This window comes from Abramis brama (genome assembly GCF_963993115.1).
Source record: "Abramis brama genome assembly, chromosome: 7".
NCBI classification, from domain to species: Eukaryota; Metazoa; Chordata; class Actinopteri; order Cypriniformes; family Leuciscidae; genus Abramis; species Abramis brama.
The window spans coordinates 5,540,568-5,557,549 of NC_139969.1; the positions used below are offsets into that span (position 1 = coordinate 5,540,568).

The 16,982-nt window shown below is 36.2% G+C and overlaps 1 protein-coding gene across 4 annotated transcripts in view; it reads right to left on the reverse strand.

Moving 5' to 3' along the window:
* adcyap1r1a (adenylate cyclase activating polypeptide 1a (pituitary) receptor type I) overlaps positions 1-16,342 on the reverse strand; it is a 37,873-nt gene extending 21,531 nt beyond the window's left edge. For 2 of the 4 annotated variants that reach the window (XM_084118743.1, XM_084118742.1), the window contains exons 1-5: positions 16,207-16,342; positions 15,776-15,985; positions 13,905-14,137; positions 11,553-11,656; positions 7,891-7,996 (exon numbers count right to left, since the gene is read on the reverse strand). In XM_084118743.1, coding sequence (XP_083974869.1) covers positions 7,891-7,996; positions 11,553-11,648 — 202 coding nt within the window. In that variant the 5' untranslated portion in view covers positions 11,649-11,656; positions 13,905-14,137; positions 15,776-15,985; positions 16,207-16,342. The remainder of the gene's footprint in view (positions 1-7,890; positions 7,997-11,552; positions 11,657-13,904; positions 14,138-15,775; positions 15,986-16,206) is intronic. The other 2 variants (XM_084118744.1, XM_084118745.1) reach the window with 2 other exon arrangements.
* Between the last annotated feature and the right edge of the window lie 640 nt (positions 16,343-16,982).

A 16,982-nucleotide genomic window follows, 5' to 3' on the forward strand; every position in this document is an offset into this window, starting at 1 on the left:
ATGCAAAAGATGAAGGAAAGAACGTGGAGATTCTTGATGCTGTCAGAACATCAACAACAGCTTTTGAAATGAAATGTCAGAAGATTTTGATTTGAATGTGTCTATTTCTGTTCATTAACAGAAGCATTTATGACACATTCATTTATTCTATTGCAAACCGTTTCATTCGATTGTACTGAAAGAAAAATTCAAGATTGAAACATTATTTCAACTGATTTCCAACAGTAGAAATGAAAACAAACATCTCCAGAGTTCCAGAAGAGATCTGAACACTATAAATACTAAATATAAATAAATAAATACTGAGTCTCAAAATGAAGACTACAAATACGAACTAAATTAAATAAATGAATGAATGAATGAATGAATATGTTATAATTCTATATAATGTAATATCTAATATAATTCTATTAATACTATAAATACAAAATAAATAAAAACAATTAAAAAAAATAACAAATAAACAAACACACACACGCTGGGGTTCCTTGTTTTATGGGGACTTTCCATAGACATAATGGTTTTTATACTGTACAAACTGTATATTCCATCTCCTAACCCTAAACTTATCCATCACAGTAGACATTCTGCATTTTTACATTTTCAAAAAACATCACTTAGCCTATATGATTTATAAGCTGCTTTCCTCATGGGGACCAGAAAATGGGGACAAGGATTTCAGATATTGCCAAAATGTAGGTTTTACCTAAGCCAGACACACACACACACACACACACACACACACACACACACACACACACACACACACACACACACACACACATAAAAATACAATCCGGATTAATATAATAAATCTCTAATATTTGTTTCATTTGAATCATAACTGAAGCAACATTTAAGAAATAATTTTCTTCTGGGAACTCTCCATGGAAAAATAACATTTCTCTACAGCTCATTTCTCAAAACTGATCAGTGAAAACTTATATTAACATAATTATAATTCATGAACATGTGGTTAAATGTTTTGCTAACTCACATGAGAAAAGAACAATGAATCACACTGTTGTTCAGAGGATGGAATGAAGTCATAGTTACTTTGGCCAAGACCCAAGAGCCTGATTAACTAAAAGTTGTACATAAAGTTTGATTAGGGTCTCTAGAGCGACGTTCAGTTTCTCCGCACACACACACACACACACAGCCTGTCTGTTGTTTCTATATGAGAGTTAATATGCGAAGTGAAAGTGGAAAGCACTAGGTTTTGTCTGTCAGGCGGCGCATGTTCTTTCGCACAGATCTCCAACCAATCTGGACATAAAGCCAATTACGTGAAAGGCCAAACGAGAGCTCGCTAAACCAGCGGGAGAGAGCAAGAGAGAGACGGAAGAATAGTGAACTAACCAGACACAGATAAAAGTGTTCATATTGACACAGAATATTGACTCTCTGAATCATTTCTACTGAAATCTCTCTAAAGCGAACAGCTTTAGATGAACACATCTGCTCATATCAGAGAATGACTCACTGCTATAAAGGTCATTACTAAGATCGTAATCAGTTTATTGGTGAGATTTTGCCGATTGGACTTGAAGACTAATTAAAGTGTGACGTCATTGATGAGTCATGAGCCCAAAGGGCATACTGCTGTTTTAGCATAAACGTCATTAGAGCGTCATTCATGCTAAGGAACATTTCAAAAAGGATTAAACAAAGCACAAATATAGAATAAGCTGTTAGTATACTAATACATTTACTATTTTTGAAAAAAAAAAGCATGCAAAGAAGTATTCAGTGTGCAATGACGAAAAAAAAATCACTTTCAGTAATTGAAATAAAGCTGAAATAAAATGAAATAAAATACACTTTTTTTTCTTTTAAGTGAAAAATGGAAAGATGCCTTTACAACTGACTAAAATACATAAGTTGAAGTATTAAAATCGCTCAAACTAAAACTGACATAAAAATACACTTAGGCTACATAGAACATATTTTAAAGAAATAAAAACGAACACTATTACACCTGAAAATATAAAAATAAAGCATAATTCAAAATATTAATAAATACTACAATAGTATAATAAAACTAATAAATAATACCAGAATAACACTGTCACATGAGCATATTTTGCATACATTTAATTCAAAAGTGTTCCCATTTATCATCTTTCAAATTTGACATTATATTAAGATCTTTTGAAGATTTTTTTTTTTAATCCCGATTCTGTGTAAAATGTCTGATCTTTTGGTAGCAGTGTTAGTATCATTGAGGAACTATTTTAGGCCTGGTTTCACAGAGAGGGCTTTGATTAAACTAGGATTAGGCCTTAGTTCAATTAGGACATTTAAATAGCTTTATAAACGTGCCTTAGAAAAATTACGTGTGTGCATCTTGAGATAAAACAATGGCACTTATATATTTAAAGATGTATCGGTGCAAGTTGCTTTCAATAGAAACAGCTCAAACATGCATTTTAGTTTGGGACTAGGCTTAAAGGGTTAGTTCACCCAAAAATGAAAATTTTGTTATCATTTACTCAAACTCATGTCGTTCCAAACCCGTAAGACTTTCGTTCATCTTTAGAACACAAATGAAGATCTTTTTAATAAAATCTGAGAGATTTCTGTCCCTCTATTGAAAGCTACGCAACTATAACTTTGACGCTTCAAAAGTTTCATAAAGATATCGTAATACTAATCCATATGAATTGAGAGGCCATCTGAAGAGACTCAATCGTTTTATATGATGAACAGATTTAATTTAGGCTTTGACTCACAATAAACATTGATCAGCAAACATAAACAGAAGCTCAACCGAACCTGCTTGAAGCACGAGAACAAACGTGAAGCTCAAACGTGCTGTGTAACACGAGAATGAACCTCATTGGTTCTTGCAGAAGCTCAAACGTGCTGCGTAACACGAGCATGAACCTCATTGGTTCTTGCTGAAGCTCAAACGTGCTGCGTAACACGAGCATGAACCTCATTGGTTCTTGCTGAAGCTCAAACGTGCTGCGTAACACGAGCATGAACCTCATTGGTTCTTGCTGAAGCTCAAACGTGCTGCGTAACACGAGAATGAATCTCATTGGTTCTTGCAGAAACTCAAACGTGCTGCGTAACACGAGAATGAATCTCATTGGTTCTTGCTGAAGCTCAAACGTGCTGCGTAACACGAGAATGAACCTCATTGGTTCTTGAGGAAGCTCAAACGTGCTGCGTAACGTGAGAATGAACCTCATTGGTTCTTGAGGAAGCTCAAACGTGCTGCGTAACACAAGAATGAACCTCATTGGTTCTTGCTGAAGCTCAAACGTGCTGCGTAACACGAGAATGAACCTCATTGGTTCTTGCAGAAGCTCAAACGTGCTGCGTAACACGAGAATGAATCTCATTGGTTCTTGCAGAAGCTCAAACGTGCTGCGTAACACGAGAATGAATCTCATTGGTTCTTGCAGAAGCTCAAACGTGCTGCGTAACACGAGAATGAATCTCATTGGTTCTTGCAGAAGCTCAAACGTGCTGCATAACACGAGAATGAATCTCATTGGTTCTTGCTGAAGCTCAAACGTGCTGCGTAACACGAGAATAAACCTCATTGGTTCTTGAGGAAGCTCAAACGTGCAGCGTAACACGAGAATGAATCTCATTGGTTCTTGCAGAAGCTCAAACATGCTGCGTAACACGAGAATGAATCTCATTGGTTCTTGCTGAAGCTCAAACGTGCTGCGTAACACGAGAATGAATCTCATTGGTTCTTGCTGAAGCTCAAACGTGCTACGTAACACGAGAATGAACCTCATTGGTTCTTGAGGAAGCTCAAACGTGATGCGTAACACGAGAATGAACCTCATTGGTTCTTGCAGAAGCTCAAACGTGCTGCGTAACACGAGAATGAATCTCATTGGTTCTTGCAGAAGCTCAAACGTGCTGCGTAACACAAGAATGAACCTCATTGGTTCTTGAGGAAGCTCAAACGTGCTGCGTAACACGAGAATGAACCTCATTGGTTCTTGTACGTCAAGCAAACATGCTTGAGCATCAATTTATCACAACTGAGTTGATGAATGTTTATATGTGAATAAAAGCCTAAATTAAATCTGTTCATCATATAAAGTGATCAAATCTCTTCAGAAAAATTGGACCAATAATGATGATTATTTGTAGCTGTGCTGTCTTGCTTACGCTAATAGTCCAAATGACACTAGTATCACTCTCGCTCACTATCTCTTTTGTTTTCTCTCTCTGTCTCATTTTCTCTCTCACACACACTTGATTTTTCTGTCTGCATCTGTCAATCTCCTTCTCTCCCCCCTCCTGCAAACGTGGCTGTTTTATTTCCGGCTGAATGATTTTCTGCCTGCGCAGCGATGAGCCTGCTGTGCTTTAAGGAACAGGAGAGGATGAGGATCAATGAAGCAGATGTAAACAGGCTGCACACAGAGGTCATTCCTCCAAAATACTCCGAGACGTGGCCCCTGAAAGTATGCGGATACTAAAGTCACTCACGTGTAAAAATGTCACTGCAGTATATGCACAAAATATCAAACCAAGGAGCATTTACTCTAAAGATGGATTACATAAGCACACATTTCAAACTAAATATTTCACAACAGAAGTTTTTTAGGCCATGTCAATTGATCAAATGCATTTAAAGGTTTTGGTAAATTGGTAAATTGCAGGTTTTTGTGCTCAGATTTACCTTGAGTTCACTAAAACCATGTCAGTCAGTGATAAGTGAGCATGAGTATTTTGCAGCTACAACATTATTCTTCCCCAGTAAGAGCTTTCAATATAACAAGGTCTTCAATTACTGCAGTTTTAATGGTTTTCACATATCTTGAAACTAACGCCTAATTCTCAGCTGGTAAGCATGTTGCTCTCCGTTGCGGCTGAGGGTACTATTGTCATCTAATTAGCTTAACCGCCCCCAGAGGATGCTGATTGGACGGCTAAAATTTGCCAAGAGTTTAATGGGTTTGAAGTGAAATGTGAGGGAGATGTGCCTCAACACACGAAGCCAAACATTTTACCTCCTTGTACATCAAATTTGTTAAAGTTGCTAGTTTATTTTGCACTTCACAGTGCATTTTCAATTTAAGACTGTTGTGGAAAACTTTGGTAACACTTTACTTAAATGCACTATATCTTACCATAAATAATTGTTACCAAAGTAAAAATACATTATAATATTTGCAGATCCCTTGTTGCACCTGAAATTGATTGTTTGTCATGTGTTTTAATGAATTATACGGTCTAAAGGTGTTTTCAATTTATAGATAAGAATTATAATGTATTATAACTGTGGTTACAATTATTCATGAGATCATACAATGCAATATAAGGTGCATTACAAGGCATACAATACATTCATAATACATTATATAAAAAGGCTTTAAATAAAGTGTTCCTAAACCTTTTATATTACTTAACATTCAGGTTAATATACACTGCCATTCAAAAGGTTTTTTTTTTTGTTTTTTGTTTTTTAAACAACTCTCTTATGCTCACCAAGGCTGCATTTATTTAATAATAATAATAAAAATACAGTGAAAACAGTACAATTCAAAATAACTGTTTTCTATTTGAATATACTTTCAAATGTAATGTATTCCTGTGATGCAAAGCTGATTTTTCAGCATCATTACAAACATTTCTGATTATTATCAATGTTGAAAACTGTTGTGCTGATACTTTTTTTTTTCAGGATTCTTTAATGAATATAAAGTTCAAAAGAACAGCAATTATTTGAAACAGAAATATTTTGTCGTATTATAAATGTCTTTACTGTCAGCTTTGATATTTAATGCATCCCTGGAGAACAAAAATATTCATTTCTTAAACTAAGTCCAAACTTTTGAATTGTAGTGTACATTTAAAACACAGATTTCACCTCATTTTTGTACATCTGAAAAAGTCTAAAGAGGACCATCCCAAACCAACACATCCACTCGCTGCGGAAACAAACAGCTTAAAACCAGTCTAAAAGGAAATAAACTCTATTTACTGCTGATGTCTGTTGAGTTGAGTTTGCTCTGAAAAGAATAACAATGACAATATACATTAAATGCAAATGGAACAGCACTGCGCATCTGGTTAAGTTGCATTGTGTGGTTATTGAATAACATGCAGGTTTTTACGCTGAAATTCCACATGCAAACTTTCACTGTTCAGTCTTTCTAGCAACTCAAGCTGTTTCACACCTTATAATCTGTTATTTTCTGCTCCAAACAGTCCGAAATATCTGGAGTGTCCTTGAGGCTGTAAACATATGAGTCAGAGTCAAAGTGCTTTCTCTCCATCTTCCTCTTCCCCCCTCGGCCCATTTATCCACATCTCGCTGTATGAGTCCTCCAGCTCTCACAGAAATAACTTATCTTCTGTGTAATTGCTGACGGGTGTCACAGCCCTGCTTCCTGTTTACCACAACACCTGAATACCTCTATGGGGACGGATGACACATTAAGTGCATGGTGAGCAAAATGAACCCAATATATGAAAGTTCTAGGTAACTCAGTGAGGAAGAGATGGAGAATCATGACTAATTCATTTTAAAGAAGGGCTGATAGCAAGAAAGAGCTATGAAGAACAGAATGGAATACATGCGACTTGATATGCTGCACTGCATCTGTTCCGAATCATTTCCATGGATCAAATTACTCAATTCAATGAATCGGTTAAAAAAAAAGTTCTCCTGCATGGTCCCTGACATCCCCGCCTGGCATATTACAGGCCCTTAAACAATCCATTAGAGAAGCTTTTACAATATTACTGTTTTTTTCTGTACGTTTAACCAAATAAGACTTATTTCAAGAACAGTACTGACCTCAAACATTTGAACGGTTGTGTACCAAAGAGGTTAGCAAGTTTTAATAAAATGATACATAACATTTTTAACTGTAATCAGCTATTAAAGCTACAATATGTAAGATTTTTGTAATAAAATCACTTGCACAGTGTGATGTATTTCCTGCAGTTGTGTACTTACAATATCCCAAAAATTCCCAAAGATTTTTAATTTCAGAGAAATTCCAATTTTAAATAATGTCTCGTCCCTGTTCACTTGTGCCTGTCAATGACGTAATATGCACGTTATCCCTGGTTTCCGCTCGTACTGCTATAGTAACCATGGCGACAGACTTGGACAACTGCAAATGTAGCAAATGAGCAAATGTAGAGGTGAGCAAATGTACATAAAACTAATCAATGTTATATAGCTCAACATGATGAAATGTTAGAATATGATCAGTATGTTATTCTAATGTTGATTTAGCTCATTGCAAGTCTCATACAGCCAACAAACTAACACATAGAATAACATTATAACTTTCAACACACACAAATGCAGTTTAGTGTGATAGTGTAGTAAAATAGCGCTGCGTTACCTCACAAGTTTCATTCGTTATAAACTGACCTGTGTGAGTAGTAATTCTGCACTTGCGGGTAGTTTGGTAGAATGAAATGACCTTATTCCTTTATATCCGCGGGACTCGCGTTTGACGCTGATATCTGTCTCTCATTAGCAATCGCGACCTGCTTCACACCACAGTCATGTTAAAAACATCAGTGTATTCACTCATCCATAAACATTATTAGATCCTTCGGCATGACGGCAAGTTCCATAATTCCGCTTATGCGTCATCAACCTACGCCTTTGTTATTGTAAGAGGTTAGCGACCCCAGCGGCGATTTTTTTTTACTTATTTTTTGCCACATCAGTCAAATCCTTTGCTCACTTAAAATCCTCTCACTATCAGCTAACTGATCCATGGCTCATTGTGAGTTCGACATGCGCAAAAGAGATGGTTCTGTTTTTTACACAGTCCGATAACAATTTGTCTAGAAAGAGAACAATAACACTGATACTGTTTCCTGTTCATCTTTCACTATAATTGGAAGGTCAAGTCAAACGCATTGCATCATGTCTCTTACCAAAGTTTTCGTCATCTTTGCGGTCATGTAGAGCGATTCGCTCCAAGCATCTCTCCTCCTCGCGCTTGATGACACAGTTGGGGATCTCAGAATGTATGGGCCACATCTGGAACAACAAAGATTAAAAATAAACCAAAACCACACAAGAGCAATACCAACAAACAGCAGCAGTGGAGAGGATGAATTCATGCCAAAAAAAAAAAAGACAACTAATTGGGGGTAAATCTTTTTTCTTTTTTTTTTTAACGTTCACATACTTTATCTTTTATAGACGTTGTGTTATTTCTGTCTCTGCCATACATGGTTTGATACTGGGTTGGATTGAATGTCCATCTCTGTAAAAATCCAGCTAAAACAGGTCATTTTACGTGGTTTCTAGCTGGTATAAATGGTTATAGGTGGATCAAGCTGGTTAGAGGTTGTCCTAGACCACCAAGAACCAGCACCCCAAACCAGCTGCTACATTTCAAAAGCCAGTTTAAGCTGGTATAACTTGGTTTGATATCACTGTCCAATCCACATCTAACCAAATATATATTTGTAACCAACAAGAAGACATGGAGTACCAATGATGTTTGTGACATGATACCTGTTGATCAGAAAGCATAAATATGATTGCTCTAAATTGTAAAGCAATGTGTGCAGCTGAGGTTTCTTGGACACATTTCTGTTGCCAAACTCTTGTAGTATGCATATAAAAACAATGATTTGTCTGTGGTTGGATGTGAATTATACAGCATTTTATAATTGATGGGGGTCAATTTAAATGAGTTTGAGTTTGAAGTTTATTTGCTGGTTGTACAAGCACATCCAGTACGAGTGCATGGGACTTTTTGAGCAAAGCTCTTAGAGTCAGCAGTAAAATAAATAAATAATTAATAAATAGAGCTATTAAGGCTATACACACAATAAATAAGGACTAAAAGGTACAGTACACACACTATAGACATGCAATGAAAAACACACTATAAAAGAGTTACTTCCATACAAGAATATTGCACATTTTGCTAATTTATAATTTATATAATAAAGTTCCAAATAAACGGATGTACTGTCCATTGATCCTAATGGAAGGCACTTGAGCAGCCAACTGTTGCCATGGTTACCTCCGACTGCAACTGAGGGAAAATACATGCTCTGAGTAACTTGTAATCTTGTGGTTACTCAAACGTCATTCTGTGAAAATCCTAACATTTCGACTGTAATGTGTAGCTATAGGGGTGGGCGATATGACGAAAATCATAATTACGATATGAGTAATTTTATTTCACAATAACGTCAATATATCCCAATTTAGTTATTATTTAAATAAGGTTTTTATATAACAATTTTCATAATTCTCATCACCAATTATAGAACAAATACACAAATGAAATAGACCTACCTGAAAAACTTCAACACTAGACATAAAAACGACATACTACATGAATTGTATAATGTAAATAAATGCACAAAAACACACTGCTGTCATGTCTAGTTTTGAGTTTTGTTTCATATCCTTTATTTTTGAAGTTTTGTTCCAGGTTCTTGTCATGTGACTTCCTTGCCCTCATGTGATCCTGTTATGTGCCTCCTTGTTCCATGTTATGTCATTGGTTCCCTTGTTTGATATTTAGTTTCATTGTTCCCTTGTCTTTTCAGGTCGAACCAAGTCTTGGTTTATTTGTATTTGTTCATGTTTTGGATCAATAAAAACTGCACTTGGGTTCTCACTACACTCGGCTCCAGTGGATCTATTATAACTGCATAGTCTTTACTGTGTAAATTAAATATATATATATATTCTTATTAAAGTTACAAAGCAGATATATTAGGCTGCCGTCACTTTAAGACCTTATGGATCTAATATACTGATACACATGCGCTTTCTTTCTCAACTATTTACATTCATTTAAAACATAAATGGCTATTTACAAGGATACCTGCAAATTATATTGATATACTGAGTAAAATGAATGACATGCTGAGTAAAATCTCATGTTTGAGTCATTAAATGCAGTAGATTCACAGAATCCAGATGGCTCAGTGTGGTCAGCTGCAACAAAAATGGATCCATCACTCATTGAATTATTTGTGTTTCTGGGAAGATTTTATTTTTGTTGGATGACAGCAGACAGGATCTTTATAGATTGGATATTTTGAGGTCTGACCCCTCCAGCTAAGCCTTGAATGTTCCAAAGGAAGACAAAACTAATGGTTGGGGAGGGGGACCATATACAAAAAGTTTATTTATCTAAAATACTTAACGCTTCATGTAGTTGTGGGCGATATACTGCTTTGTCTCATATGGCGGTTATGCTCATGTGACGTTGCCGTGCTGCGCCGTCATGAAAGCTTATCATTTACAGTAAAAAAACAGGTGATTTTCCACCATTCAAACATCTTTTTATCTTTATTTTGATTGAAAAAGACCATTATAGATGACAGATTAAAGATCAGATGCTCTTGTTACCTCACTGTATGGAAATTACAGAGAACTAACAGAAGATATTTCACAGAACTGTACAGTAGATATCTTCAAAACCACAGAATGTGCTTTTCTACCTTTTTTTCTTTTTTTAATCAATGCATGTGTGTTTTGCCAGTTCATCATTTCACAGTGCTGTTTATAAGGTGTCCTGTGGTTGGTTTTAATGTGGTTGCCAGGGTTATTCAAATAAAATAAAAACTATAATAGTATATAAAAATACTAAAATTTATAACACTGGTTCTGAGTGGTTGCTAGGACATAGAGTGCATTAGTTCCCACCAACTTTGTTCAGTGATGATGTTCAAAAAAAGTATTTGTTAAAGCTTTATAAGCCATGAACTAAGCCAATCAGCCACGATGTGAATCATAACATTACAAACTTTGATTTGAAGCAAAAAAGTATTTGAAAATCAGACAAAAATGCATAGGTACAAGACTGTGTACTACAGTCTACAAATAACTACAATCCCATGAAGCATTGAGAACAGCGTAATTAAAAACGATGGAGAAGTATAAAACTACTCATATAAATTTACTGCACAAATATGCATATATATTTGAATATTTAAGTTTTTTGAGTGTAGGTAGATCAACGCAATTACATAATTTGCAGTGCTTGGCAGTGGGCAGAGCTAAAGAGACTTTGGTGTGTCTTGCTTGTTTCAACCCTCTGATTGGTTGAATTTTCTGTAGAGCATCATGGGTAATTATTTATTTATTTATTTTTTACCATGAATTCTGCTGTTAAACATGAATTATTTTAAAACAATGTGGCAAAGGCTTCAACAAAAGCAAATACTATTGATTAAGAACCTTGTAGGTCACAGTAAGGCTGTCTATAAAAGCTTATGATTTATTGTTAAAAATCAATTTCCCTATGGAAAGTTTTTACCTCTGGAACCCGACTGTTGCTCTCTATTGGAAGCTGGTGTCTGTGGTTTTCTGGATGGTTGCGTTAAGTCTCTATGATATTCTGGTCTCTAAATAGGTGTACCAGGCAAAATCATAATTTCCGATGTTTAATAATAAGGGTTAGGGGTTTGTTCAAAACATTAACTTCCAATGAGAAACCATAGTGATTCTTGCCATTTCAAACTTCACTGATCGTCACATTTGTAAAAATATAATCATGTGAATCCATGAGAATACAGGCCCAAAGAACACATAATTACATGATCATCTCTGCTCTTACCAAGCTGATGATGAGGAAGAGGACGAGGAAGGACGCTCTTGCCGCGTGTCTATGCATTCTGCTCACGATTGTTCCCAGAGATCTCAAGCACAGCATTATAAAGCCTAAAAGAGAAGGTACATTGTTTTAAAATACAGAGAGAGAGAGAGAGAGAGAGAGAGAGAGAGAGAGAGAGAGCTGCTTCAGTACTACTGGCTACATCATAACACACTGCACCAGAGTAGCTGATGTTCAGTCTGGACCTAACCATCACTACCCAACACAACCAGCCCATCAATGAATCGCCCCTACATTCTTTATTATAACCCCATCTCAAATAATCAAATCTCTGATCGCTGAAGTGCGCAGGAACGATGGGGAGGGAGGGGTTTACGGGAAATGTGTGTCGACCAGATTTACTGATCCACAGCGAATCTAAGGAGGTATAAAAACCCTTAAGACGAGACCTGTGCGAGGATAGTGAGCGGTCTCCGAGCCCCCGCTGTCTTACTCATCTTTATTAGTTCCCTCAAAAAATGAATAAATGGATGAATCACAGCGAATAAAACACACAGAACGACCACAGATTCAATTACATGCGGCCGAAGAACTCCTTTCTTGCATGATCAGAAGAACAAGAATTCTATGACACCAGTGATTTAAGAGCAAAATAATCTGATTTCACACCGAACCTCTGAAGGTTTGTTCTGGTTGAATGTGAATGCTTTACATTCACTGAGCTCTCCTTTTGTAGGAAATTTACATCTTTTCCTTGCAAATTCAGTCTTTATATGCTATTTTTGTAACCCTATGGGACGCAAACAGGCACTTCAAGGAGAGAAAGACAGAGTGTCAATCAAACAGAAGGGTTTTTTTAATATATATGGATGCAAAACACACTGAGGCTCTGATAACCATCATAATGAGAAGCACAGGGCTGAACACGGCTCTGTTTTGAATGGGCTCTGTGTCTTGAAGCAAAGGCAAAACAGCATCTGGCGATAACAACGACGGTCATTTAACATTGTATGTTCTTGTATATTTTTATAACGCTAATGCTATTGTGATCTACTGTATTGCTGTAGCCTATTAATGGTGAGGCATCTTTTCCACTACACAAAAACACTGTAACACAAAGAGAAAAGCATCACATTTTCAGCACCAGACCAACACAGAGTGCTTCATATGTTCTTCATATGGTTCATAATGTCAAACCTTTACAAGGTCAAATGTGTGTAAGGATGCTGGATAAAATAGAGGTCAATACATGCACTTTTTGAAAATTTGATTCGTTCTGAGGCAATCGTTTGAAAGGGAGTATACAGTGTTTTGCATGGATGTGAAGGCAGCATTAACGTGTGCTGTGACTCACTGCGTGCCTTCATATTCACTGCAGAAATCTGGATTGATTTACTGATGATGCATGAGAGAATCCATCAGAATTGTTTGATTATTGGCTTTACACTGGCGCTTTGCTTTAAACGACACTGGCAACATTTGACGCACATGAGTTTGGTTCATGAGGTGCATATCAGTGTATTGCTGTTTAGATCATATTTCACCCCAAAAGAAAAAAATGCATAATGCTATTGAATATACTGTATATCACACTTTAAGATATTTGAATTATTTTCATTACACTATAATACATTTTTACTCCCTTTGTTGTCAGTTAGGTTTTACTTCTGAGTTTGAATGTAATTCTCATTATTCTTAATGGTGGTTCTCATTAGATTCTCATTACTGTAATAGAGTAATGAAATCATCCTGTCTGCATAGTTTTTTTATTTAGATCAGTAGGCTATGTTAAAGGTAGCACAACAAATAGAGCCTCAATGTATCAACAATTTACTGTTTAAATAATATATAAATATGTTCTGCATTACAGTCAATTAAAATGTGATGAATTGTCATTAAAATAAGGTCACAGTTGGAATAAAAAAAAAACGTTTTTATTTTATATTTTAATTGCGATGTGAATTGTAAAATGTTCTGGACAAGCTCGTGAGATTCACCCATTAGTTTATAAAAAAAAAAATGCAACGATTTGCGTCAATCATGTTTTGGATACACTGAAATGCATCATTTTAAAGTGATGATGTTGATGAATCGGTGCATTACAGAAATCATCTTTAAATTACATAACTGAACATATATCAAACAAAGCAAAGCCTAATAATCTCTGCGGTCCCTGAATATTCACTTATCGTTTATTCATGATCAATCCGTCTATAGAAAACGCGTGAACCGAATGAGAAATATGTCGTTGATAATCGTGTATTATTGTGAACGGAGGTCGCCCACACTCAATGTATCGCAGAAGCATTAGACAGCGATCAATGACTGAAGAAACGCGAAGAAGCGCAAACTCACCATCACAGAATGGCACGCGATGTAATCCTCCTTCTTCTGTATAACGGCTGCAAATGGACGGTTCGCTTCGTGCACCTGCGATTGCAACTTTGTCATCCGCGTCTCACATCGACAGACTGAAGTAATGAAGGTCTGTAGAGCACTAGAGGATCGTGAGACTGAAGAGAGCTCGCGTGTGTGTGTGTGTGTGTGTGTGTGCTCGGTGATTCCCTCACTGCTGACAGTCACCTGCACTGAGAAACACCAGCATCACTCACATTATTAAACCATCACACACTATTATCCATCATCACTGAACCATCATTCACCAACAGTCAACACATCACAATTTTTCAATAATTAACATTATGCATTCAATGCATTTTCTTGTCTTTGTTTTGTGCATTTCTAATTGTGGCATCCATTAACTAGTGAATAATCCTACCACTGACTAGTCAAAATCTCTAAGATTGCTCTCCAAGACTGAACATCATTATAATCCACTAACTAGTGAACAATTATTGTTTATCATTGCTAATATCGCTCTCCAACACTGAACATCATTTTTATAAATAAACCATCACTCACCATTATTTAGGCCTACCCTCATTCACCAACAGTGAATCAAGGTTTTTAGTGATTGTGATCATTCATACCATTATTCATCATCACTAATATTGCTTTCCAATATTGAACATCATTTATATAAATAAGCCATCACTCACTTTTATTCATCATTATTCGAACCATCATTCACCAAGAGTGAACGCTTCACAATTATTCACTAACCTGCATGATGCATGATGAATGTATTTTCTTGTATTTCTTTGTTTTGTGGGTTTATAACTGTTGTTTATATATCCCATTAATTAAACAATTATTATTCATCATCACTGATATTGTTCTCAAACACTGAACATCATTTATATAAATGAACCATCACTCACCATCATTCATTAACACTGATCACTTCACAATTTTTACACTAATTGGCATTATGCAGTTTCTTTTCTTCCATGTGTTTTGTCAATTTCTAGTCATGCTTATAATCCATTAGTGATCGATCCAACCAGCCTTCATCATCACTCTCCAACACTTAACATCACTTAAATTAATAAACAATCACTCATCATTATTAATTATTAATCACCAACAGTGACCGCTTCACAGTTTTTGACCAATCAGCTTAATGCACATTCAATGCAGTTTCATTGAAGACCATTATCCATTAAGAAGAAGTGAACAATCCTACAATTGCTTATCATCACTGATATTCCTCTCCAACACTGAACTTCACTTGTATTATTAAACAATCATTCATCAATTTTGCACCAAAATTTCATCTTTTTATAGGCTGTTTTGCAAGTTTCTAATTGTGGTTTGCTCTCCATTGATCAGTCCAACCATTATTCATCATTATTTGCCATTGAACACTGAAAATCACTGATATTGATAAATCATCACACACCATCATTCCCCATCACTGAACCATCTATAACCAGCACTAACATTATTCAACAATCAGTAAACACTTATCAAAACTAACCATCACAAAACATAATTCAAACTCACACACCATTATTCATCACTATCATTAATCATCATTGAAGATCCCATACAGTACCATCACTCGCCATTACACACAACCAGTGAACCGTCATTCAACACAGATGATTGATGCCTCAGTGGAAGTAAAAATCATTTTATACTGTCTTGTGACAAGTTAAAATTAGTTTGCACAGTTCAGTGTAAGAACACTGTAAATGTAACTAGAATAGTCTGTTTGTATGCTTTTATACCAAAACACTGGTCTACTGTACATAATACGTTAGCAGTGCATGTTTTCTGGTGTGTGTTTCTGTGAGGTCTAGTTATAGAAGAGTTGAGGTTACTTTTGGAAATGGTTGATGTATGAGCTGGAATTTGTTCCACCATTGAGGCCAAGAATAAAGAAGCTGTACGATCTGGACAAGCAGGAATCCATCATGTGGAGAGAAGCGGAGCAGATCACAGCGGTCCGGCCGGGCTTCACCGTCTCTGATCAGTCATGAGAGAGTGTTGTCTTCTTTAAGTTCTGTCTAGCTGTGCTGTTGTCTCTCACTCTGGAAAAAAACATTCAGCATTGAAAAGTTTGAGGTATTTTTTTCATTTTTTATTAAGAAATTAATACTTTATTCAGTGATGATGCATTCAACTGATCAACAGTGGCATAAAGACATTTGCAATGTTATAAATATACACTGAAGCACTTAAAGCGGCAAGAACAAAGTACTACTCATCCATCGTTAGTAATGTTGCCAAAATTCTGTCAGTAATTACTCACCCTCATGTTGTTCCAACCCCGTAAGACTTTCGTTCATCTTCGGAACACAGATTAAGATATTTTTGATGAAATCTGAGAGCTGGCTCACTCCTCCATAGGCTGCTAGGTAATTGATATCTGCCATCCCAGAAAAGTTAGTAAAGACATTGTTAAAATAGTCCAAGTGACTACAGTGACTCGACCTTAAGTTTATCAAGCGACGAGAATACTTTTTGTGCGAAAAAAATAAATAAATAAATAACGACTTTATTCAACTACTCATTTTCTTCTGTGTGGGCCTGTGAGTGAGTTCACGTAGTGTAACAGCGCAGCACTTCTGGGTTGTACGTCAGAACGTAGGCTCACTATTGGCCAGCATCACACGCATCACACACATGACCAGCGTTGGCCAATAGTGTGCCTACGTTCTGACGTACAACCCAGAAGCGCTGCACTGTTACACTACGTCAACAGCTTAGGAGAATGACATGGAAGAGAAGAGATGGTTGAATTAAGTAGTTATTTTTTGGGGGTTGGGGGGGTTGCACACAAAAAGTATTCTCGTCGCTTATTATAGAATCGTCGCTTATAGAACACTATTCTTACACCAATTAAGCCATCAATTTGTTCCTATATGCAGGAGTGTAACACGTTTCTTAGTTTCTTTCTGGAAAAAATTGAGAGCATTCATAAGTCTATCAGTTCGGTCCCTTGGTCTGCAATTTCTGATATATCCACTGAGTTTTCCCTGAAACCGCATTCTGTAGCTTTAAAATAGTCACTATTGATTGTATTTT